The sequence below is a fragment of the Oncorhynchus gorbuscha genome, linkage group LG02 (genome assembly GCF_021184085.1).
Source record: "Oncorhynchus gorbuscha isolate QuinsamMale2020 ecotype Even-year linkage group LG02, OgorEven_v1.0, whole genome shotgun sequence".
NCBI classification, from domain to species: Eukaryota; Metazoa; Chordata; class Actinopteri; order Salmoniformes; family Salmonidae; genus Oncorhynchus; species Oncorhynchus gorbuscha.
In genome coordinates, this window is record NC_060174.1 from 111,244,205 (window position 1) to 111,268,007 (window position 23,803).

A 23,803-nucleotide genomic window follows, 5' to 3' on the forward strand; every position below is an offset into this window, starting at 1 on the left:
CCAGTGGTTAGCTACACCGCTACATGGTAAAACAGTAGTGTGTAGCTCCAGTAGTTAGCTACACCGCTACACCGCTACATGGTAAAACAGTAGTGTGTAGTTCCAGTAGTTATCTACACCGCTACATGGTAAAACAGTAGTGTGTAGCTCCAGTAGTTAGCTACACCGCTACATGGTAAAACAGTAGTGTGTAGTTCCAGCAGTTAGCCACATCGCTACACCACTACATGGGAAAAAAGTAGTTACCCACTGAAAACACTACCTAGATATGAATTTAGTTCAACTACCACCAAGCTACTAGAAAATGTCTGTCTATCAGACTATAAACTCTAAAATCACAGAATATTTTGGAGGATGGGAGGTTATCCCCCCTCTGTCTTTCAACTCTCTGTGTTTGTCTGTCCTTGAATGGTACAATGTTTCATTGTGGATCTACATTAAGAATGCAGATATGTGGGAGAGAGAGAGAGAGTTGGAGCAAGTCTGTGTTGTTGTTGTTCAAAGCAAAATGTGGGAGAGAAGTACTGGAACAGTGATAATGACCTTTCTCCCCATCTATCTCTCTCTCCCTCTCTCTCTCCCTCTCTCTCTCTCTCTCTCTCTACTCTCTCCATCTCTACTCTCTCTCTCTCTATCATGACCACAGGACAGGAGACAGGGCACCTGGCCAGAGAGAGAAGGAGGGAGAGAGGACACAAGAGGGTTTGTGTGCTGACATGTTTTGATATGGTATCGAGATGATATGGATTTGTGTAATGCAAAAGATAAAATCTTTGAAAACAACTGAGGCCGAATGACACAATGTTCTCTACACAGACAGAGACAAACAGTATGTAAAACACACCCACCCACACACACACACACACACACACTGTACCTCTCTCTCAGACAGACACTGTACCTCTCTCTCAGACAGAGACACTGTACCTCTCTCTCAGGCAGAGACACTGTACCTCTCTCTCAGACAGACACTGTACCTCTCTCTCAGACAGACACTGTACCTCTCTCTCAGACAGACACTGTACCTCTCTCTCAGACAGACACTGTACCTCTCTCTCAGACAGAGACACTGTACCTCTCTCTCAGACAGAGACACTGTACCTCTCTCCCAGACAGAGACACTGTACCTCTCTCTCAGACAGACACTGTACCTCTCTCTCAGACAGAGACACTGTACCTCTCTCTCAGACAGAGACACTGTACCTCTCTCTCAGACAGAGACACTGTACCTCTCTCTCAGGCAGAGACACTGTACCTCTCTCTCAGACAGACACTGTACCTCTCTCTCAGACAGACACTGTACCTCTCTCTCAGACAGACACTGTACCTCTCTCTCAGACAGAGACACTGTACCTCTCTCTCAGACAGACACTGTACCTCTCTCTCAGACAGAGACACTGTACCTCTCTCTCAGACAGACACTGTACCTCTCTCTCAGGCAGAGACACTGTACCTCTCTCTCAGACAGAGACACTGTACCTCTCTCCCAGACAGACACTGTACCTCTCTCTCAGACAGAGACACTGTACCTCTCTCTCAGACAGACACTGTACCTCTCTCCCAGACAGACACTGTACCTCTCTCTCAGACAGAGACACTGTACCTCTCTCCCAGACAGAGACACTGTACCTCTCTCTCAGACAGAGACACTGTACCTCTCTCCCAGACAGAGACACTGTACCTCTCTCTCAGACAGAGACACTGTACCTCTCTCTCAGACAGAGACACTGTACCTCTCTCTCAGACAGAGAAACTGTACCTCTCTCCCAGACAGAGACACTGTACCTCTCTCTCAGACAGACACTGTACCTCTCTCTCAGACAGAGACACTGTACCTCTCTCTCAGACAGAGACACTGTACCTCTCTCCCAGACAGAGACACTGTACCTCTCTCTCAGACAGAGACACTGTACCTCTCTCTCAGACAGACACTGTACCTCTCTCTCAGACAGACACTGTACCTCTCTCTCAGACAGACACTGTACCTCTCTCTCAGACAGAGACACTATACCTCTCTCTCAGACAGAGACACTGTACCTCTCTCCCAGACAGAGACACTGTACCTCTCTCTCAGACAGAGACACTGTACCTCTCTCTCAGACAGAGACACTGTACCTCTCTCTCAGACAGAGACACTGTACCTCTCTCTCAGACAGAGACACTGTACCTCTCTCCCAGACAGAGACACTGTACCTCTCTCTCAGACAGACACTGTACCTCTCTCTCAGACAGAGACACTGTACCTCTCTCTCAGACAGAGACACTGTACCTCTCTCCCAGACAGAGACACTGTACCTCTCTCCCAGACAGACACTGTACCTCTTTCTCAGGCAGAGACACTGTACCTCTCTCTCAGACAGACACTGTACCTCTCTCTCAGACAGACACTGTACCAACCTCCCAGACAGACACTGTACCTCTCTCTCAGACAGACACTGTACCTCTCTCTCAGACAGAGACACTGTACCTCTCTCTCAGACAAACACTGTACCTCTCTCTCAGACAGACACTGTACCTCTCTCCCAGACAGACACTGTACCTCTCTCTCAGATAGAGACACTGTACCTCTCTTAGACAGACACTGTACCTCTCTCTCAGACAGACACTGTACCTCTCTCTCAGACAGACACTGTACCTCTCTCTCAGACAGAGACACTGTACCTCTCTCTCAGACAGAGACACTGTACCTCTCTCCCAGACAGAGACACTGTACCTCTCTCTCAGACAGAGACACTGTACCTCTCTCTCAGACAGACACTGTACCTCTCTCTCAGACAGACACTGTACCTCTCTCTCAGACAGACACTGTACCTCTCTCTCAGACAGACACTGTACCTCTCTCTCAGACAGACACTGTACCTCTCTCTCAGACAGAGACACTGTACCTCTCTCTCAGACAGAGACACTGTACCTCTCTCCCAGACAGAGACACTGTACCTCTCTCTCAGACAGAGACACTGTACACTCTCTCTCAGACAGACACTGTACCTCTCTCTCAGACAGACACTGTACCTCTCTCTCAGACAGACACTGTACCTCTCTCTCAGACAGACACTGTACCTCTCTCTCAGACAGACACTGTACCTCTCTCTCAGACAGACACTGTACCTCTCTCTCAGACAGAGACACTATACCTCTCTCTCAGACAGAGACACTGTACCTCTCTCCCAGACAGAGACACTGTACCTCTCTCTCAGACAGAGACACTGTACCTCTCTCTCAGACAGAGACACTGTACCTCTCTCTCAGACAGAGACACTGTACCTCTCTCTCAGACAGAGACACTGTACCTCTCTCTCAGACAGAGACACTGTACCTCTCTCTCAGACAGAGACACTGTACCTCTCTCTCAGACAGAGACACTGTACCTCTCTCCCAGACAGAGACACTGTACCTCTCTCCCAGACAGACACTGTACCTCTCTCTCAGGCAGAGACACTGTACCTCTCTCTCAGACAGACACTGTACCTCTCTCTCAGACAGACACTGTACCAACCTCCCAGACAGACACTGTACCTCTCTCTCAGACAGAGACACTGTACCTCTCTCTCAGACAGAGACACTGTACCTCTCTCTCAGACAAACACTGTACCTCTCTCTCAGACAGACACTGTACCTCTCTCCCAGACAGACACTGTACCTCTCTCTCAGATAGAGACACTGTACCTCTCTCAGACAGACACTGTACCTCTCTCAGACAGACACTGTACCTCTCTCAGACAGACCCTGTACCTCTCTCTCAGATAGAGACACTTTACCTCTCACTCAGACAGACACTGTACCTCTCACTCAGACAGACACTGTACCTCTCTCTCAGATAGAGACACTGTACCTCTCTCTCAGAAAGAGACACTGTACCTCTCTCTCAGACAGAGACACTGTACCTCTCTCCCAGACAGACACTGTACCTCTCTCTCAGACAGACACTGTACCTCTCTCTAAGACAGACACTGTACCTCTCTCTCAGACAGACACTGTACCTCTCTCTCAGACAGACACTGTACCTCTCTCTCAGACAGACACTGTACCTCTCTCTCAGACAGAGACACTGTACCTCTCTCCCAGACAGAGACACTGTACCTCTCTCCCAGACAGAGACACTGTACCTCTCTCTCAGACAGAGACACTGTACCTCTCTCTCAGACAGACACTGTACCTCTCTCTCAGACAGAGACACTGTACCTCTCTCTCAGACAGACACTGTACCTCTCTCTCAGACAGAGACACTGTACCTCTCTCTCAGACAGATACTGTACCTCTCTCTCAGACAGAGACACTGTACCTCTCTCTCAGACAGACACTGTACCTCTCTCTCAGACAGACACTGTACCTCTCTCTCAGACAGACACTGTACCTCTCTCCCAGACAGACACTGTACCTCTCTCTCAGACAGAGACACTGTACCTCTCTCTCAGACAGAGACACTGTACCTCTCTCCCAGACAGACACTGTACCTCTCTCTCAGACAGAGACACTGTACCTCTCTCTCAGACAGAGACACTGTACCTCTCTCCCAGACAGACACTGTACCTCTCTCTCAGACAGAGACACTGTACCTCTCTCCCAGATAGAGACACTGTACCTCTCTCTCAGACAGACACTGTACCTCATTCCCAGACAGACACTGTACCTCTCTCTCAGACAGAGACACTGTACCTCTCTCTCAGACAGACACTGTACCTCTCTCCCAGACAGACACTGTACCTCTCTCTCAGACAGAGACACTGTACCTCTCTCTCAGACAGACACTGTACCTCTCTCTCAGACAGAGACACTGTACCTCTCTCTCAGACAGAGACACTGTACCTCTCTCTCAGACAGAGACACTGTACCTCTCTCTCAGACAGAGACACTGTACCTCTCTCTCAGACAGACACTGTACCTCTCTCTCAGACAGAGACACTGTACCTCTCTCTCAGACAGACACTGTACCTCTCTCTCAGACAGAGACACTGTACCTCTCTCTCAGACAGAGACACTGTACCTCTCTCCCAGACAGAGACACTGTACCTCTCTCTCAGACAGAGACACTGTACCTCTCTCTCAGACAGACACTGTACCTCTCTCTCAGACAGAGACACTGTACCTCTCTCCCAGACAGAGACACTGTACCTCTCTCTCAGACAGAGACACTGTACCTCTCTCTCAGACAGACACTGTACCTCTCTCTCAGACAGAGACACTGTACCTCTCTCTCAGACAGACACTGTACCATACTCTCTCTCTCACCGTGAGGGAGGTGAAGGTCATGCACATTCCTCCGAAGCCGTTAAATGTCAGCGCGATGAAGATCAGGATTGACAGCTCTGTGGAGGAAGACGGAGACACCATCAGACACAGACACACATACGCATAAACACAAATGGACACACGTTCACACACACACATACACCCTAAAGATATACACACTCACACACACATAGTGATATGGCAGCTTGGTGATATGGTAGCTAGGTGAAATGTTGATATGTTAGCTAGGTGACGTGGTAGCTAGGTAATATGGTAGCTATGTGATATGGTAACTAGGTGATATGGTAGCTATGAGATATGATAGCTATGTGATATGTTGCTATGGTAGCTAGGTGATATGGTAGCTAGGTAATATAGTGAGATGGTAGCTAGGTAATATAGTGATATGGTAGCTAGGTGATATGGTAGCTAGGTAATATAGTGATATGGTAGCTAGGTGAGATGGTACCTAGGTAATATGGTGAGATGGTAGCTAGGTGATATGGTAGTTAGGTGATATAGTGATATGGTAGCTAGGTGATATAGTGATATGGTAGCTAAATAATATAGTGATATGGTAGCTAGCTGATATAGTGATATGGTAGCTAGGTGATATAGTGAGATGGTAGCTAGGTAATATAGTGATATGGTAGCTAGGTATTATAGTGATATGGTAGCTAGGTGATATAGTGATGGTGATATGGTAGCTAGGTATTATAGTGATATGGTAGCTAGGTGATATAGTGATGGTGATATGGTAGCTAGGTATTATAGTGATATGGTAGCTAGGTGATATAGTGATGGTGATATGGTAGCTAGGTAATATAGTGATATGGTAGCTAGGTGATATAGTGATATGGTAGCTAGGTGATATAGTGATATGGTAGCTAGGTGATATAGTGATGGTGATATGGTAGCTAGGTAATATAGTGATATGGTAGCTAGGTAATATAGTGATATGGTAGCTAGGTGATGTAGTGATATGGTAGCTAGGTAATATATAGTGATATGGTAGCTAGGTAATATAGTGATATGGTAGCTAGGTAATATAGTGATATGGTAGCTAGGTAATATAGTGATATGGTAGCTAGGGGATATGGTTACTAGGTAATATAGTGATATGGTAGCTAGGTAATATAGTGATATGGTAGCTAGGTTATATGGTATCTGGGTAATATAGTGATATGGTAGCTATATAATATAGTGATATGGTAGCTAGATAATATAGTGATATGGTAGCTAGGTGATATGGTAGCTAGGTGATATAGTGATATGGTAGCTAGGTGATATAGTGATATGGTAGCTAGGTGATATAGTGATATGGTAGCTAGGTGATATAGTGATGGTGATATGGTAGCTAGGTAATATAGTGATATGGTAGCTAGGTAATATAGTGCTATGGTAGCTATATGATATGGTACCTAGGTAATATGGTAGCTGGGGAATATAGTGATATGGTAGCTAGGTATTGTAGTGATACTAATGTGTTTTTTAGGTGATATGGTAGCTAGCTGACATGGTAGCTAGGTGATATAGTGAGATGGTAGCTAGGTAATATAGTGAGATGGTACTTGGGGAATATAGTGATATGGTAGCTAGGTATTGTAGTGATACTAATGTGTTTTTAGGTGATATGGTAGCTAGGTGATATGGTAGCTAGGTAATATAGTGATATGGTAGCTAGGTAATATAGTGATATGGTAGCTAGGTGATATAGTGACATGGTAGCTAGGTAATATAGTGATATAGTAGCTAGGTGATATAGTGACATGGTAGCTAGGTGATGTAGTGATCGTGATATGGTAGTTTGGTGACATGGTAGCTAGGTAATATAGTGATATGGTAGCTAGGTAATATAGTGATATGGTAGCTAGGTGATATAGTGACATGGTAGCTAGGTGATGTAGTGATCGTGATATGGTAGTTTGGTGACATGGTAGCTAGGTAATATAGTGATATGGTAGCTAGGTAATATAGTGATATGGTAGCTAGGTGATATAGTGACATGGTAGCTAGGTAATATAGTGATATGGTAGCTAGGTGATATAGTGATATGGTAGCTAGGTGATGTAGTGATCGTGATATGGTAGTTTGGTGACATTACAACTAGTTGATGTAGTAATAGTGATATAGTAGCTAGGTAATATAGTGATATGGTAGCTAGGTGATGTAGTGATATGGTAGCTAGGTGATATAGTGATATGGTAGCTAGGTGATATGGTAGCTAGGTGATGTAGTGATCGTGATATGGTAGCTAGGTGATATGGTAGCTAGGTGATATAGTGATATGGTAGCTAGGTAATATAGTGATATGGTAGCTAGGTGATATGGTAGCTAGGTGATATGGTAGCTAGGTGATATGGTAGCTAGGTGATATAGTGATATGGTAGCTAGGTGATATGGTCGCTAGGTGATATGGTAGCTAGTTGATATGGTAGCTAGGTGATATGGTAGCTAGGTGATATAGTGATATGGTAGCTAGGTGATATGGTAGCTAGGTAATATAGTGATATGGTAGCTAGTTGATATAGTGATATGGTAGCTAGGTGATATAGTGATATGGTAGCTAGGTAATATGGTAGCTAGGTAATATAGTGATATGGTAGCTAGGTGATATGGTAGCTAGGTGATATGGTAGCTAGGTGATATGGTAGCTAGGTTATATAGTGATATGGTAGCTAGGTGATATGGTAGCTAGGTGATATGGTAGCTAGGTGATATGGTAGCTAGGTGATATAGTGATATGGTAGCTAGGTGATATGGTAGCTAGGTAATATAGTGATATGGTAGCTAGGTGATATGGTAGCTAGGTGATATGGTAACTAGGTAATATAGTGATATGGTAGCTAGGTGATATAGTGATATGGTAGCTAGGTGATATGATAGCTAGGTGATATAGTGATATGGTAGCTAGGTGATATGGTAGTTCCGGAGACACCTGAAACCCCACCTCTTTAAGGAATACCTAGGATAGGTTAAGTAATCCCTCTCACCCCACCCCCCCTAAGTTTTAGATGCACTATTGTTAAGTGACTGTCCCACTGGATGTCATAAGGTGAATGCACCAATTTGTAAGTCGCTCTGGATAAGAGCGTCTGCTAAATGACTTAAATGTAAATGTAAATATGGTAGCTAGGTGATATGGTAGCTAGGTAATATAGTGATATGGTAGCTAGGTGATATGGTAGCTAGGTGATGTAGTGATATGGTAGCTAGGTGATATGGTAGCTAGGTGATATGGTAGCTAGGTGATATGGTAGCTAGGAGATATGGTAGCTAGGTGATATAGTGATATGGTAGCTAGGTGATATGGTAGCTAGGTGATATGGTAGCTAGGTGATATGGTAGCTAGGTGATATAGTGATATGGTAGCTAGGTGATATGGTAGCTAGGTAATATAGTGATCTGGTAGCTAGGTGATGTGGTAGCTAGCTGATATGGTAGCTAGGTGATATAGTGATATGGTAGCTAGGTGATATGATAGCTAGGTGATATAGTGATATGGTAGCTAGGTGATATGGTAGCTAGGTGATATAGTGATATGGTAGCTAGGTGATATGGTAGCTAGGTAATATAGTGATATGGTAGCTAGGTGATATAGTGATATGGTAGCTAGGTGATATGGTAGCTAGGTGATGTAGTGATATGGTAGCTAGGTGATATGGTAGCTAGGTGATGTAGTGATATGGTAGCTAGGTGATGTAGTGATATGGTAGCTAGGTGATATGGTAGCTAGGTAATATAGTGATATGGTAGCTAGGTGATATAGTGATATGGTAGCTAGGTGATGTAGTGATATGGTAGCTAGGTGATATAGTGATATGGTAGCTAGGTGATGTAGTGATATGGTAGCTAGGTGATATAGTGATATGGTAGCTAGGTAATATAGTGATATAGTACCTAGGTGATGTAGTGATATGGTAGTTTGGTGATAAGGTAGTTTGGTGACATGGTACTGTATGCTAGGTAGTCTACTCACCATCAGGGTTGTATGCTCCGTAGGCGATGAGAAGACAAGAGAAGGAGAAACAGGCACTGGAATACACACAAACAATACATCAATATCATATAGAGGATGTCTGGTTATTCATTAAAAGTGCTTTCCTCACCATCTTAAATAAGTGTGCTCCATTCAAAAACTTTAGAACCAGGAACAGATATAGCCCTTGGTTCTCTCCAGAACTGTCTGCCCTTGACCAGCACAAAAACATCCTGTGGCATTCTGCATTAGAATCGAACAGCCCCCGCGATTTGCAATTTTTCAGACATTTGCATCCTGTAGTACAAACTCAAAAACATTCTGGGCCACTGTAAAGTCCACAAGAGCACCTCCTCCCATCTGCCCACTGTACTGAGACTAGGAAACACTGTCACCACTGATAAATCCATGATAATTGAGAATATCAATAAGAATTTGTCTACGGCTTTCCATCCTTTTACACCTGGCTACCCCTACCCCAGTCAACAGCCCTGCACCACCCACAGCCTCCCCCATTTCTCCTTCACCCAAATCTAGATAGCTGATGTTCTGAAAGAGCTGCAAAATCTGGATCCCTACAAATCAGCTGGGGTAGACAATCTGGACCCTTTCTTTCTAAAATGATCCTCCAAAATTGTTGCAACCCCTATTACTGGCATGTTCAACCTCTCTTTCGTATCGTCTGAGATCCCCAAAGATTGGAAAGCTGCCGCAGTCATCCCCCTCTTCAAAGGGGAGACACTCTAGACCCAAACTGCTACAGACCTAAATCTATCCTACACTTCCTTTCTAAGGTCTTCCAAAGCCAAGTCAACAAACAGATCACAGACCATTTCGAATCCCACCGTACCTTCTCCGCTACGCAATCTGGTTTCCAAGCTGGTCATGGGTGCACCTCAGCCACGCTCAAGGTCCTAAACGATATCATAACCGCCATCGATAAGAGACAATACTGTGCAGCAGTATTCATCGACCTGGCCAAAGCGTTCGACTCTGTCAATAATCACATTCTTATCGGCTGACTCAACAGCCTTGATTTCTTAAATGACTGCCTCGGCTGGTTCACTAACTACTTCTCAGATAGAGTTCAGTGTGTCAAATCGGAGGGCCTGTTGTCTGGACCCCTGGCAGTCTCTATGGAGGTGCCACAGGGTTCAATTCTCTGGCCAACTCTCTTCTCTGTATACATCAATGATGTCGCTCTTGCTGATGGTGATTCTCTGATCCCCCTCTACACAGATGACACCATAAAGCCCCACCTGAGATAAGGTGGGGCTTTACCTAACAAATATTTATAGAGAACCTGGAGCCAGTGGGTTTGGTGACGAGTATGAAGCGAGGGCCAGCCAACGAGAACATACAGGTTGCAGTGGTGGGTAGTATATGGGGCTTTGGTGATATGGGATGGCACTGTGATAGACTGCATCCAATTTGTTGAATAGAGTGTTGAAGGCTATTTTGTAAATTACATCGCCGAAGTCGAAAATCGGTAGGATGGTCAGTTTTACAAGGGTAAGTTTGACAGCATGAGTAAAGGATGCTTTGTTGCGAAATAGGAAGCCGATTCTAGATTTCATTTTGGATTGGAGATGCTTAATGTGAGTCTGGAAGGAGAGTTTACAGTCTAACCAGACACCTTGGTATTTGTAGTTGTCCACATATTCTAAGTCAGAGCCGTCCAGAGTAGTGATGCCGGACGGGCGGGCAGGTGCAGGCAGCGATTGGTTGAAGAGCATGCACTTAGTTTTACTTGCATTTAAGAACAGTTGGAGGCCACGAAGGAGAGTTGTAAGGCATTGAAGCTCGTCAGGAGGTTAGTTAACACAGTGTCCAAAGAAGGGCCAGAAGTATACAGAATGGTGTGGTCTGCGTTAGGTTAGTTAGCACAGTGTCCAAAGAAGGGCCAGAAGTATACAGAATGGTGTGGTCTGCGTTAGGTTAGTTAACACAGTGTCCAAAGAAGGGCCAGAAGTATACAGAATGGTGTGGTCTGCGTTAGGTTGCGTTAGGTTAGTTAACACAGTGTCCAACGAAGGGCCAGAAGTATACAGAATGGTGTGGTCTGTGTAGAGGTGGATCAGAGAATCGCCAGCAGCAACATCGCTGGTGTATACATGTATATCATGGCTAAGGAATGTTCTGAGGCACGACGCAATGCCTCCGAGGTGCCTTATTGCTATTTTAAACTGGTTACCAACGTAATTAGATGTTTTGTCATACCCGTGGTATACCACGACTGTCAGCCAATCAGCATACACCATGTAAACTCATTCCACGTCAACTCACACCTGTTTAACCATTTAAACCAACACAGAGTGAACTCAGACTCCCCCCTCCTCCACCCACTGTCCCTCCTCCTCTCGATCTCTCCTACCTGCCCAGCAGTCGTAGGTTGCGCGGTCCGTATTTGTCCATGACGATGCCCAGCGGCAGAGTGATGGCTGATAGAAGGAATGATCCCACGGTGAAGGCCAGGTTCAACATCTCATCCTGGTCCTTACAGATGAGCCAGCCGTTCATCCTCATAGGGCCATTGGGGTCCTGGGGGGCCAGGGGCCTCATCTCTACCCCATCCCCTAACCCCACCACACCCTCTGCCTCAGAGTAGTAATCACTGTAGTCATCATCGCCCTCTGGTGGGGGGAGGGGGACAGACAGGTTGGAGGAGGAGGTGTGGTTGCCTGGAGGGAGGGTCAGTATCAGATATTATTCTCATTAATATTGTCATTGTTGTTGTTGTTAATGGTAATCCCATTTCCACTATTATTATTGCTGAGACAACAGAGAGAGAGAGAGAGAGATGCAGCACTTTACTTTGGGTGAATGAACTGTGAGGTAGAATGCCTAAGCAGATTAGCAGAGTAGCGTGGTAGTCAGGTGGTCAAGTGATGTTGTTCTGACAAATGGTTCTGTGTTACTTGACATCACGGCCACTTCATGAAGATACTACTACCCTGTGCTGGGATTTTAACATCTAGATGTTAATCAAAATGGGACCATCGCGCTCTTACAGCAGTTTGGTTGGTGCGTAAAACCTGTCAATTCAGAATTCAAAAATATGTTGCATAAGGCTTTGTTTTACTGCGGCAGGGATAGCGTTCACATACTTTTCAGCTTTGCAGCCTTCTTCAGTGTGTAGGTACCATTTTTTAAAATTCAAAACAGCGTTTGTAGGGAACACAGGTGAGCAACTCATGAGCAACAGGTGCTTCTAATCAGGGTTGCCAATAATCTGCCAATCAGGGATGTGGCTTCTCTGGTATACCTGTACACAAGTTAGTCCTGAATCCTGAATCTAGTTGATGATACCTGGCCTAAACTGTCCTGAATCTAGTTGATGATACCTGGCCTAAACTGTCCTGAATCTAGTTGATGATCCCTGGTCAAGACTGTCCTGTATCTAGTTGATGATCCCTGGTCTAGACTGTCCTGAATCTAGTTGATGATACCTGGCCTAAACTGTCCTGTATCTAGTTGATGATCCCTGGTCTAGACTGTCCTGAATCTAGTTGATGATACCTGGTCTAGACTGTCCTGAATCTATATGATGATCCCTGGAGAAACCTCAGCCACATGTGACCTCATCCTTCGCCCTCTAACTCTGATTAGAAACAGCTTAGTACACACACACCCTGCCTGTTCCGATAACACTAACCTCCCTTCTCTGATACCACAGGCCCTCTCTCAGCAAAAAAAAAACACGAGGAGGAGGGGAGGAGATAGGGGGAACAGATAAAAAGAGAAAAGATAGAGATGGTCGAGGTATTTGCATAGATATTATCTCTGCTTTACTGGGCCTTTATGAGTTCCTCTGTGGCACTATGCCGTGGATAAAGAGATACCATACACAGGAACATGTTGTTATTGTCATATCAACGATAGATTAGGATTCAGTTTGAGAAATACTTCCACTGATCAAATATAGAAACATGAAAAGTATCTCTTTACCTCTGAAGTTAAAACATTATTCATGTCTCAACTTTAAATAAGAATCGAATGAAATAATAAGATCAACTCAATTGACTTTAGTCGACAGAGAGAGAGAGCAGAGACAAGACAGAGGTAGAGAAAGATAATGAGGAACAAGTCAGACGTTTTTAAAGAACAACGACAGAGGAAGAGAAAGATAAGAGTAACGTCAGAATTTTGACTTCCAGTAGGGACCGTGTGATTCAGTCTGCACACACACACACACACACACACACACACACACACACACACACACACACACACACACACACACACACACACACACACACACACACACACACACACACACACACACACACACACACACACACACACACACACACACACACACACGAGGTGGTGACTGTAAAAAGTGATGTGTTGTTTATGCTGAGTGAGGTGTATTTTGTAGCTGAGTCCAGCTGGTTCGGGTTCCAAGTCTACTTCCTGTTAACAGACCTTTGGAATGGAACAGCCAACCACGACCCACAAAACCTCGTCTCCCACATGCTGACTCTCCATTCTCTCATTCCTTTCTCTATACATCTCTCTTTACCTCTCTCTCTCTCTATTCCTTTCTCTCTCTCTGTTCCTCTCCCTCCATACCGCTCTCATCCCTCTCTCTATACATCTCTCTTTACCTCTCTCTCTCTCTATTCCTTTCTCTCTCTCTGTATATATAAACGCAGCAAAAAAATGAAACGTCCCTTTTTCAGGACCTTGTCTTTCAATGATAATTCATAAAAATCCAAATAACTTCACAGATCTTAATTTTAAAGGGTTTGAACACTGTTTCCCATGCTTGTTCAATGAAACATAAACAATTAATGAACATGCACCTGTGGAACGGTCGTTAAGATACTAACAGCTTACAGACGGTAGGCAATTACGGTCACAGTTATGAAAACTTAGGACACTAAAGAGGCCTTTCTACTGACTATGAAAAACACCAAAAGAAAGATGCCCATGTTCCCTGCTCATCTGCGTGAACGTGCCTTAGGCAAGGCATGCTGCAAGGAGGCATGAGGACTGCAGATGTGGCCAGGGCAAGAAATTGCAATGTCCGTACTGTGAGACGCCTAAGACAGCGCTACAGGGAGACAGGACGGACAGCTGATCATCCTCGCATTGGCAGACTACGTGTAACAACACTTGCGCAGGATCGGTATGTCCGAACATTACACCTGTGGGACAGGTACAGGATGGCAACAACAACTGCCTGAGTTACACCAGGAATGCACAATCCCTCCATCAGTGCTCAGACTGTCTGTAATAGGTTGAGAGAGGCTGGACTGAGGGTTTGTAGGCCTGTTGTAAGGCAGGTCCTCACCAGACATCACCAGCAACAACGTTGCGTATGGGCACTAACCTACCATCGCTGGACCAGACAGGACTGGCAAAAAGTGCTCTTCTCTGACGAGTCACGGTTTTGTTCACCAGGGGTGATGGTCGGATTCGCGGTTTTCTTAGAAGGAATGAGCGTTACACCGAGGCCTGTACTCTGGAGCGGGATCGATTTGGAGGTGGAGGGTCCGTCATGGTCTGGGGCGGTGTGTCACAGCATCATCCGACTGAGCTTGTTGTCATTGCAGGCAATCTCAACGCTGTGCGTTACAGGGAAGACATCCTCCTCCCTCATGTGGTACACTTCCTGCAGGCTCATTCTGACATGACCCTCCAGCATGACAATGCCACCAGCCATACTGGTCGTTCTGTGTGTGATTTCCTGCAAGACAGACATGTCAGTGTCTTGCCATGGCCAGCGAAGATCAATCCCATTGAGCACGTGTGGGACCTGTTGGATAAGAGGGTGAGGGCTAGGGCCATTCCCAGCAGAAATGTCTGGGAACTTGCAGGTGCCTTGGTGGAATAGTGGGGTAATCTCACAACAAGAACTGGCAAATCTGGTGCAGTCCATGAGGAGGAGATGCACTGCGGTACTTAAGGCAGCTGGTGGCCACACCAGATACTGACTGTTACTTTTGATTTTGACCCCCCCTTATTATGGAACTTGTTCAGTTTATGTCTCATGTCTTGATATGATTATGCAAATATTTACACATGTTAAGTTTGCTGAAAATGAACGCAGTTGACAGTGAGAGGACGTTTCTTTTTATGCTGAGTTTATATTCATCTCTCTACTCCTCTCTCTCTCTCTATACCACTCTCATCCCTCTCTCTATACATCTCTCTCTACCTCTCTTGCTCTCTAGTCCTCTCTCTCCATACCACTCTCATCCCTCTCTTTATACATCTCTCTTTACCTCTCTCTCTGTTCCTCTCTCTCCATACCGCTCTCATCCCTCTCTCTATACATCTCTCTTTACCTCTCTCTCTCTATTCCTCTCTCTCTCTTTAGCTCTCTCTCTCCATCCCTTTTTCTTCAGAGTTTATCAGTGAACTTGAGACAATCCTCAGTAATGTTGGCCTCTGTATCTCTGCCTCACACACACATAACAAAGTAACAACGTATTGAGATAGAAATGTAATGTGTAGAACAGATATGATAGTCTGTCATGTAGAATAAAGGATCAGCTCTGTAGTGTAGAACAGATATGATAGTCTGTCATGTAGAATAAAGGATCAGCTCTGTAGTGTAGAACAGATATGATAGTCTGTCATGTAGAATAAAGGATCAGCTCTGTAGTGTAGAACAGATATGATAGTCTGTCATGTAGAATAAAGGATCAGCTCTGTAGTGGAGAACAGATATGATAGTATGTCATGTAGAATAAAGGATCAGCTCTGTAGTGGAGAACAGATATGATAGTCTGTCATGTAGAATAAAGGATCAGCTCTGTAGTGTAGAACAGATATGATAGTCTGTCATGTAGAATAAAGGATCAGCTCTGTAGTGTAGAACAGATATGATAGTCTGTCATGTAGAATAAAGGATCAGCTCTGTAGTGGAGAACAGATATGATAGTCTGTCATGTAGAATAAAGGATCAGCTCTGTAGTGGAGAACAGATATGATAGTCTGTCATGTAGAATAAAGGATCAGCTCTGTAGTGGAGAACAGATATGATAGTCTGTCATGTAGAATAAAGGATCAGCTCTGTAGTGGAGAACAGATATGATAGTCTGTCATGTAGAATAAAGGATCAGCTCTGTAGTGTAGAACAGATATGATAGTCTGGAATGTAGAATAAAGGATCAGCTCTGTAGTGGAGAACAGATATGATAGTCTGTCATGTAGAATAAAGGATCAGCTCTGTAGTGGAGAACAGATATGATAGTCTGTCATGTAGAATAAAGGATCAGCTCTGTAGTGTAGAACAGATATGATAGTCTGTCATGTAGAATAAAGGATCAGCTCTGTAGTGTAGAACAGATATGATAGTCTGTCATGTAGAATAAAGGATCAGCTCTGTAGTGGAGAACAGATATGATAGTCTGTCATGTAGAATAAAGGATCAGCTCTGTAGTCTAGAACAGATATGATAGTCTGTCATGTAGAATAAAGGGTCAGCTCTGTAGTGGAGAACAGATATGATAGTCTGTCATGTAGAATAAAGGATCAGCTCTGTAGTGGAGAACAGATATGATAGTCTGTCATGTAGAATAAAGGATCAGCTCTGTAGTGGAGAACAGATATGATAGTCTGTCATGTAGAATAAAGGATCAGCTCTGTAGTGGAGAACAGATATGATAGTCTGTCATGTAGAATAAAGGATCAGCTCTGTAGTGGAGAACAGATATGATAGTCTGTCATGTAGAATAAAGGATCAGCTCTGTAGTGGAGAACAGATATGATAGTCTGTCATGTAGAATAAAGGATCAGCTCTGTAGTGGAGAACAGATATGATAGTCTGTCATGTAGAATAAAGGATCAGCTCTGTAGTGGAGAACAGATATGATAGTCTGTCATGTAGAATAAAGGATCAGCTCTGTAGTGGAGAACAGATATGATAGTCTGTCATGTAGAATAAAGGATCAGCTCTGTAGTGGAGAACAGATATGATAGTCTGTCATGTAGAATAAAGGATCAGCTCTGTAGTGGAGAACAGATATGATAGTTTGTCATGTAGAATAAAGGATCAGCTCTGTGGGGAGAACAGATATGATAGTCTGTCATGTACAATAAAGGATCAGCTCTGTAGTGTAGAACAGATATGATAGTCTGTCATGTAGAATAAAGGATCAGCTCTGTAGTGTAGAACAGATATGATAGTCTGTCATAGACAAAAAAATCACACAACTCAATGTTTCTGTTCATGTGGTCCTCCTAGACACCTAATGTTCCTGTGGTCCTCCCTCCTAGATACCTAATGTTCCTGGGGTCCTCCCTCCTAGATACCTAATGTTCCTGGGGTCCTCCTAGACACCTAATGTTCCTGGGGTCCTCCTAGATACCTAATGTTCCTGTGGTCCTCCCTCCTATATACCTAATGTTCCTGGGGTCCTCCTAGATACCTAATGTTCCTGGGGTCCTCCTAGATACCTAATGTTCCTGGGGTCCTCCTAGACACCTAATGTTCCCGGGGTCCTCCCTCCTCGACACCTAATGTTCCTGGGGTCCTCCTAGACACCTAATGTTCCTGGGATCCTCCTAGATACCTAATGTTCCTGGGGTCCTCCTAGACACCTAATGTTCCTGGGGTCCTCCTAGACACCTAATGTTCCTGGGGTCCTCCTAGATACCTAATGTTCCTGGGGTCCTCCTAGACACCTAATGTTCCTGGGGTCCTCCTAGACACCTAATGTTCCTGGGGTCCTCCTAGACACCTAATGTTCCTGGGGTCCTCCTAGATAGCTAATGTTCCTGGGGTCCTCCTAGACACCTAATGTTCCTGGGGTCCTCCTAGACACCTAATGTTCCTGGGGTCCTCCTAGATACCTAATGTTCATGGGGCCCTCCTAGCACCTAATGTTCCGGGGGTCCTCCTAGACCCCTAATGTTCCGGGGGTCCTCCTAGACCCCTAATGTTCCTGGGGTTCTTCCTCCTAGACACTTAATGTTCCTTGGGTCCTTCTAGACACCCAATGTTCCTTGGGTCCTCCCTCCTAGACACCTAATGTTCCTGGGGTCCTCCTAGATACCTAATGTTCCTGGGTTCCTCCTAGACACCTAATGTTCCTGGGGTCTATTAAGACACCTAATGTTCCTGGGGTCCTCCTAGAATCCTAATATTCCTGGGGTCCTCCCTCCTAGACACCTAATGTTCCTAGGGTCCTCCCTCCTAGATACCTAATGTTCCTGGGGACCTCCCTCAAGGACACCTAATGTTCCTGGGGACCTCCTAGACACCTACTGATCCTGGGGACCTCCCTCATAGATACCTAATGTTCCTTGGGTCCTCCCTTCTAGACACCTAATGTTCCTGGGGTCCTCCTAGATACCTAATGTTCTGGGGGAACTCCCTCATGGACACCTAATGTTCCTGGGGACCTCCCTCATAGATACCTAATGTTCCTTGGGTCCTCCCTTCTAGACACCTAATGTTCCTGGAGTCCTCCTAGATACCTAATGTTCCTGGGGACCTCCCTCATGGCTTCCAACACTCTACTCAGCAAACTGGATGCAGTCTATCACAGTGCCATCCGTTTTGTCACTAAAGCACCTTATACCACCCACCACTGCGACTTGTATGCTCTAGTCGGCTGGCCCTCACTACATATTCGTCGCCAGACCCACTGGCTCCAGGTCATCTACAAGTCCATGCTAGGTAAAGCTCCGCCTTATCTCAGTTCACTGGTCACGATGGCAACACCCATCCGTAGCACGCGCTCCAGCAGGTGTATCTCACTGATCATCCCTAAAGCCAACACATCATTTGGCCGCCTTTCGTTCCAGTACTCTGCTGCCTGTGACTGGAACGAATTGCAAAAATCGCTGAAGTTGGAGACTTTTATCTCCCTCACCAACTTCAAACATCAGCTATCCGAGCAGCTAACCGATCGCTGCAGCTGTACATAGTCTATAGGAAAATAGCCCACCCATTTTCACCTACCTCATTCCCATACTGTTTTTATACTGTTTTTATTTATTTATTTTTCTGCTCTTTTGCACACCAATATCTCTACCTGTACATGACCATCTGATCATTTATCACTCCAGTGTTAATCTGCAAAATTGTATTATTCGCCTACCTCCTCATGCCTTTTGCACACATTGTATATAGACTGCCCATTTTTTTCTACTGTGTTATTGACTTGTTAATTGTTTATTCCATGTGTAACTCTGTGTTGTCTGTTCACACTGCTATGCTTTATCTTGGCCAGGTCGCAGTTGCAAATGAGAACTTGTTCTCAACTTGCCTACCTGGTTAAATAAAGGTGAAATAAAAATAAAATAAAAAATAATAAAAAATGGACACCTAATGTTCCTAGGGTCCTCCTAGATACCTAATGTTCCTGGGTTCCTCCTAGACACCTAATGTTCCTGGGGTCCTCCTAGATACATAATGTTCCTGGGGTCCTCCCTAATAGACACCTAATGTTCCTGGGGTCCTCCCTCATAGATACATAATGTTCCCGGGGTCCTCCCTCCTAGACACCTAATGTTCCTGGGCTCTTCCTAGATACCTCATGTTCCTGGGGACCTCCCTCATAGATAACTAATGTTCCTGAGGTCCTCCTAGATACCTAATGTTCCTGGGGACCTCCCTCATGGACACCTAATGTTCCTGGGGTCCTCATAGCCACCTAATGTTCCTTTACATTTCTTTCTACATTTCTGGAATGTGTAATGTTTCATCTTTGTAGATGAAATACAGCCTTTACTATCTGTGTGAGAGGTGAGTGATGTCAGAGAGAGAGACTGTTACAGAGATGTTCATGTGTTAATGTAGAAACCACTCACATTCAGGAGAACGTGAAACACGGTTCTCACATTCACAGTACTCTGAATAATCACCCTGCTACAAGTTGTGGAGATGTGTATTAATGTTTGTGGAGAAGTTAATTGAAGGTTGTGGAGAAGTTCATAAAGGTTCTGGAGAAGTTTATAAAAGGTTGTGGAGAAGTTTATAAAAGGTTGTGGAAAAGTTTATAAAAGGTTGTGGAGAAGTTTATAAAAGGTTGTGGAAAAGTTTATAAAAGGTTGTGGAGAAGTTTATTGAAGGTTGTGGAGAAGTTCATTGAAGGTTGTGGAGAAGTTCATTGAAGGTTGTTGAGAAGTTTATAAAAGGTTGTGGAGAAGTTCATTAAAGGGTGTGGAGAAGTTCGTTAAAGGTTGTGGAGAAGTCTCAGCCTCCAGTATTTATACTGCAGTAGTTTATGTGTCGGGGGCTAGGGTCAGTTTGTTATATCTGGAGTGCTTCTCCTGTCTTATCCGGTGTCCTGTGTGAATTTAAGTATGCTCTCTCTAATTATCTCTCTCTTTCTTTCTCTCTCTCGGAGGACCTGAGCCCTAGGACCATGCCTCAGGACTACCTGGCATGATGACTCCTTGCTGTCCCAGGTCCACCTGGTCGTGCTGCTGCTACAGTTTCAACTGTTCTGCCTGCAGCTATGGAACCCTGACCTGTTCACCGGACGTGCTACCTGTCCCAAACCTGCTGTTTTCAACTCTCTAGAGACAGCAGGAGCTGTAGAGATACTCTTAATGATCGGCTATGAAAAGCCAACTGACATTTACTCCTGAGGTGCTGACTTGCTGCACCCTCGAAAACTACTGTGATTATTATTATTTGACCATGCTGGTCATTTATGAACATTTGAACATCTTGGCCATGTTCTCTTATCACCTCCTAACACAGCCAGAAGAAGACTGGCCACCCCACATAGCCTGGTTCCTCTCTAGGTGTCTTCCTAGGTTTTGGCCTTTCTAGAGAGTTTTTCCTAGCCACCGTGCTTCTACACCTGCATTGCTTGCTGTTTGGGGTTTTATGCTGGGTTTCTGTACAGCACTTTGAGATATCAGATGATGTAAATAAATTTGAATCAATTTGATTTGATTAAAGGTGGTGCTCTTACCTTCTCCATTGCACATGTAGGAGTAGTAGCCTTCAGACTTGAGCATGATGAGTAATGATCCCCAGCCCAGCAGGACAGCTGAGAACAGCAGGTTTTCTATGATGGCTGTCACCGCCATCCACCACCGCCTGGCAAATGCTGTGGCCAGGGACGGAGCCATGACCAGACAGGAGTGGAGAATAGGGGGAGAGAAATGGGGAGTCTAGAGGCCTGAAGTCAAAGTTCAGAGAACTGGGAGTCTAGAGGCCTGAAGTCAAAGTTCAATGAACGGTGAGTCTAGAGGCCTGAGGTCAAAGTTTAGAGAACTGGGAGTCTAGAGGCCTCAGGTCAAAGTTCAGAGAACGGGGAGAGCTGAAAGTGAGGAGAAGTGAGGGAAGCAGCAAATGTTTAGTGACAAGAGACCCTCAGTTAGTAGTCTGGTGATCAGGGTTCACAGAGCTGTGGAGACAGAGAGACAGACAGAGAGAGAGAGAGAGAGAGAGAGAGAGAGAGAGAGAGAGAGAGAGAGAGAGAGAGAGAGAGAGAGAGAGAGAGAGGGAGGGAGGGAGGGAGAGAGAGAGAGAGAGAGAGAGAGAGATAGAGAGGGAGGAGGGAGGGAGGGAGGGAGGGAGGGAGGGAGGGAGGGAGAGAGAGAGGAGGGAGGGAGACAGAGAGACAGAGAGACAGAGAGACAGAGAGAGACAGAGAGAGAGAGAGAGAGAGAGAGAGAGAGAGAGAGAGAGAGAGAGAGAGAGAGAGAGAGAGAGAGAGAGAGAGAGAGAGAGATATTATTCCAGCCGTTCTAAACACTGGGTAGTGGTTGTTGAAAATTCAATTGATCCCAGTTACAGTACATGTATATGAATTACTGCTACGTTATAGATGCTCATGGTCCTCTATATTATTGAAGTGTCTGACAGTTGATGACCGCCAGAGGAACCTTCGCTGCCCCCCCCCCCACCATTACATCTCACAACTCTAAAGGTGAAACCATGTGACCACGTGGTTCTTTGACCTTTAGGCTGATTCATATGCAACTCTCTCTCTTTTCTCCCGCTCTCTCTTCGTGAGGGTGAGAGTCCTTCCTTTCCTCCCCTTACACTCTTTCTCAACCTCTTCCCCCCTCCCTCTCCCCCTCAGCTATAGGACACATGGACACACACTGACCTGGTGTAATTACCTAGGTAACACCTCTAGATTATATTGTAGATAGTTACACATTAACAGCAGTGACACGTCGGTAGCCCATGTTCAGCTACCGTATCAAAGTCTCCCACAACAGACAGTGTAAGAGGGGAGAGTTAGTTTCGCGCTGGTGACAATAACTGACTTCTGTTCAGTGTGGGAACTGATGAAGGATAAACTGGGCTGGCTGGCTGGTTGGCTCTCTCTCCCTCTCTCTCTCTCTCTCTCTCTCTCTCTCCTTCCTTCCCCTCCCTCACTCCCCTCTCTCTCTCTCTCTCTCTCTCTCTCTCTCTCTCTCTCTCTCTCTCTCTCTCTCTCTCTCTCTCTCTCTCTCTCTCTCTCTCTCTCTCTCTCTCTCTCTCTCTCTCTCTCTCACTCTCTCTCGTTCCTTCCCCTCCCTCACTCCCTCTCTCTCTCTCTCTCTCTCTCTCTCTCTCTCTCTCTCTCTCTCTCTCTCTCTCTCTCTCTCTCTCTCCTTCCCCTCCCTCCTCCCCTCCCCTCCTCTCTCTCTCTCTCTCTCTCTCTCTCTCTCTCTCTCTCTCTCTCTCTCTCTCTCTCTCTCTCTCTCTCTCTCTCTCTCTCTCTCTCTCTCTCTCTCTCTCTCTCTCTCTCACCCCTCTCCTTCCTTCCCATCCCTCACTCCCCTATCTCTCGCTCTCTCTCCCCTCCCTCCCTCCCTCCCCTCTCTCTCTCTCTCTCTCTCTCTCAATACATTATCTGCCCAACGGTGCATCCCATCCGCAGCACAATAGCACTGCAAACAAATGCCAGACAAACAAACTGATGGTTTGTGACCCGTCGGCACTCTTCTAATCATAACTCTGGAGACAAAACTGCTTGAGAGAATAAGGACAAACCATTAGCTCATAATGACCTAGACAGTTAGCGGACAGCTGAGTTCAGCAACATGGTCCATTAATACATTCTGTTGCCCAGATCTGCTTCTATTAAACTCGGGTCCACATCCCTCACGCCCAGAGAAATACATGGTTTCACCAATGAAAGTACAAAGATGAGTTATTCCAAGCTTCTATATCTTATTATTAACACGGAAAAAGAATAACAGTAACTTTATAGCCCATTAATTAACATACAACATTAACACCTATTGTAATCTATTCAGCATAGACAGTTTGTACTGACAGTATCCTAAGTGAAGTCAGGTATGACTCCATTACAGGTAAGTTACCTACCGGTAGCCTAGTCCCTGACACACACAGGAGTTCAGTTTGATGTTGTTCAGAACTCTTCTGAGGGCTTCTTGTCTTGATATGGTCCTGGTCAGTCCTACCGGCATCTTGACGGGGAAGTCTTTTATACACACCCCGAACCGGGAAAACATCTCTATCTTACTATTGGCTTTCTGAGGTGCTGCTGGAAAACTGCTGCAGCCAATCAGAGCTTCCCCTCACAGTCGCCCTCTACGGGGTCCACGGAGCAAAGGACAGAGACAGAGAGCTGAGGCACAGGAAATATATTGACAAAGATTGTGTTTTGATTCAGATAGCTTAAATGATTTGGTACTGGGCATTTATAAAAGTGA

The 23,803-nt window shown here is 45.2% G+C and overlaps 1 protein-coding gene across 3 annotated transcripts in view; it reads right to left on the reverse strand.

Moving 5' to 3' along the window:
- LOC124015621 (large neutral amino acids transporter small subunit 4-like) overlaps nt 1–23,576 on the reverse strand; it is a 52,639-nt gene extending 29,063 nt beyond the window's left edge. For all 3 annotated transcript variants that reach the window (XR_006835199.1, XM_046330995.1, XM_046330984.1), the window contains exons 1-5: nt 23,454–23,576; nt 21,097–21,534; nt 11,583–11,889; nt 9,209–9,264; nt 5,230–5,306 (exon numbers count right to left, since the gene is read on the reverse strand). Coding sequence is in view for 2 of the 3 variants with exons in the window: in XM_046330995.1 (XP_046186951.1) it covers nt 5,230–5,306; nt 9,209–9,264; nt 11,583–11,889; nt 21,097–21,256 (600 nt within the window). In the remaining variant the exon portion in view is untranslated. The remainder of the gene's footprint in view (nt 1–5,229; nt 5,307–9,208; nt 9,265–11,582; nt 11,890–21,096; nt 21,535–23,453) is intronic.
- Between the last annotated feature and the right edge of the window lie 227 nt (nt 23,577–23,803).